Below are 1409 nucleotides of genomic sequence, written 5' to 3' on the forward strand. Positions count from 1 at the left end.
ACTTTACAAACAATATTGTGGTGTATTAACATTCTTATTGTCATCACCTATACGATCAAAGAAGTATTCCTGACTCCTATGATATTGTTGTTGTTTACTGTGATCGGAGTCTCATCAAATAAAGTGCAGATGATGGGATTAATTGATTTTCAATTTTTGTAGGTTACGAAACAACAAAACTATAATGACCTCAAATTCATCGTTGAGAATATTTTTTTTTAATTTTATTTTATTTTCAGATTAAACCTTTACTGCAGAATTGCGATGTGATTCTTTGTTTCCCTTGCGTGTGCATGATTGAGAGTTATAAGGAGTATTAAGCTTTGAAGAAATGAAAGACGAACAGGAACCATTGCACTCGTGCAAGTTTCCCTTTTCAGCAGCATTTTTTTGGCTCGTTGTAAAGATCACACTTTGTATTTTGAACAAATGTTATTGATGTAATTGTTGCTTTTTCGTTTCTTTAATCTATTACTCTTTGGGATACCTGATAGATCAGGACAAACTAAGCCTACCTTATTTTGGTATCACAACAACCGACAAACGATCGGCTCCCCAATAGCTCTCAGTTACAGGTGTTTAAAACTTTTGACATGACTCAACGAGAAGAAGTTTATCAATTGTTCAGTGTGCTTTACACTTTCGTTTGATATAAAAAATTAACTAAGGTCTAAGCACTGTCGCTCATTGTTGTTCACTATTGAGATTGTTCTTCTTTCTCGTCTAGCTCATGATATCTTCGTCTGACTGCCTTATTGTACATTGCATTGACCCCTTTCTTTCCAAGTTTTTCAAGAAGTGGTTCAATGGTCAACAAATATCTAAAAGGGATGGCTACATCGATGTCTTTAACAATTTTTTCATTACATGGTGTCCGATTAGCCAAACCAAGCAGCAGCCCGAAGAGTGAACAAAGGTCTGGAACGAAATTAGACTTCAACTGTTCATACAGATACAACGTTCCATCATTCAAACGACATATCACAAAGATATCCTCTTCATCCATCAACACTCCATCAGGATTTTTAGTCTCTGATGAGAAACATAAAGCATAAACCATTTGTTGCATAGCTTGAATGTTGTTCTTGATGTTCGGTGCAACCATTACAATCAAATTTTTGGAAAAAAAGGCTGGATAGATTTCGCAGTTCACACTTGGTATTTCCACCTTGGCGTTCATCGTAAAAGGGAGACCCACGACTTCCTGATACATAGTTGGTAACCATGCCAAGCGTTCTTGAAACAGGCGACTATAATCTGTCTTTCTGTCTTTTCTTTTAGGAACATTAAAATTTTGATCAATCACTAAATCCAAACAGCAGTTTCTAAACTGCTTCCATGATTCTGGATATAAGTGAGACCTGAGTTTATGTTCTTCTTTGAAACGTTTTTCATCAGCAATGCAAAGA

The 1409-nt window shown here is 35.7% G+C and overlaps 1 protein-coding gene across 1 annotated transcript; it reads right to left on the reverse strand.

Moving 5' to 3' along the window:
* Window positions 1–697: 697 nt before the first annotated feature.
* Window positions 698–1105, reverse strand: C9374_008254 (uncharacterized protein; the record flags this gene model as incomplete). The annotated part of the gene is made up of 1 exon (XM_044698310.1): window positions 698–1105. One exon carries the CDS (start codon window positions 1103–1105, stop codon window positions 698–700), a length of 408 nt encoding a protein of 135 aa, XP_044545877.1.
* Between the last annotated feature and the right edge of the window lie 304 nt (window positions 1106–1409).

This window comes from Naegleria lovaniensis, assembly GCF_003324165.1.
Source record: "Naegleria lovaniensis strain ATCC 30569 chromosome Unknown tig033, whole genome shotgun sequence".
Lineage (NCBI taxonomy): Eukaryota > Heterolobosea > Eutetramitea > Acrasida > Naegleriidae > Naegleria > Naegleria lovaniensis.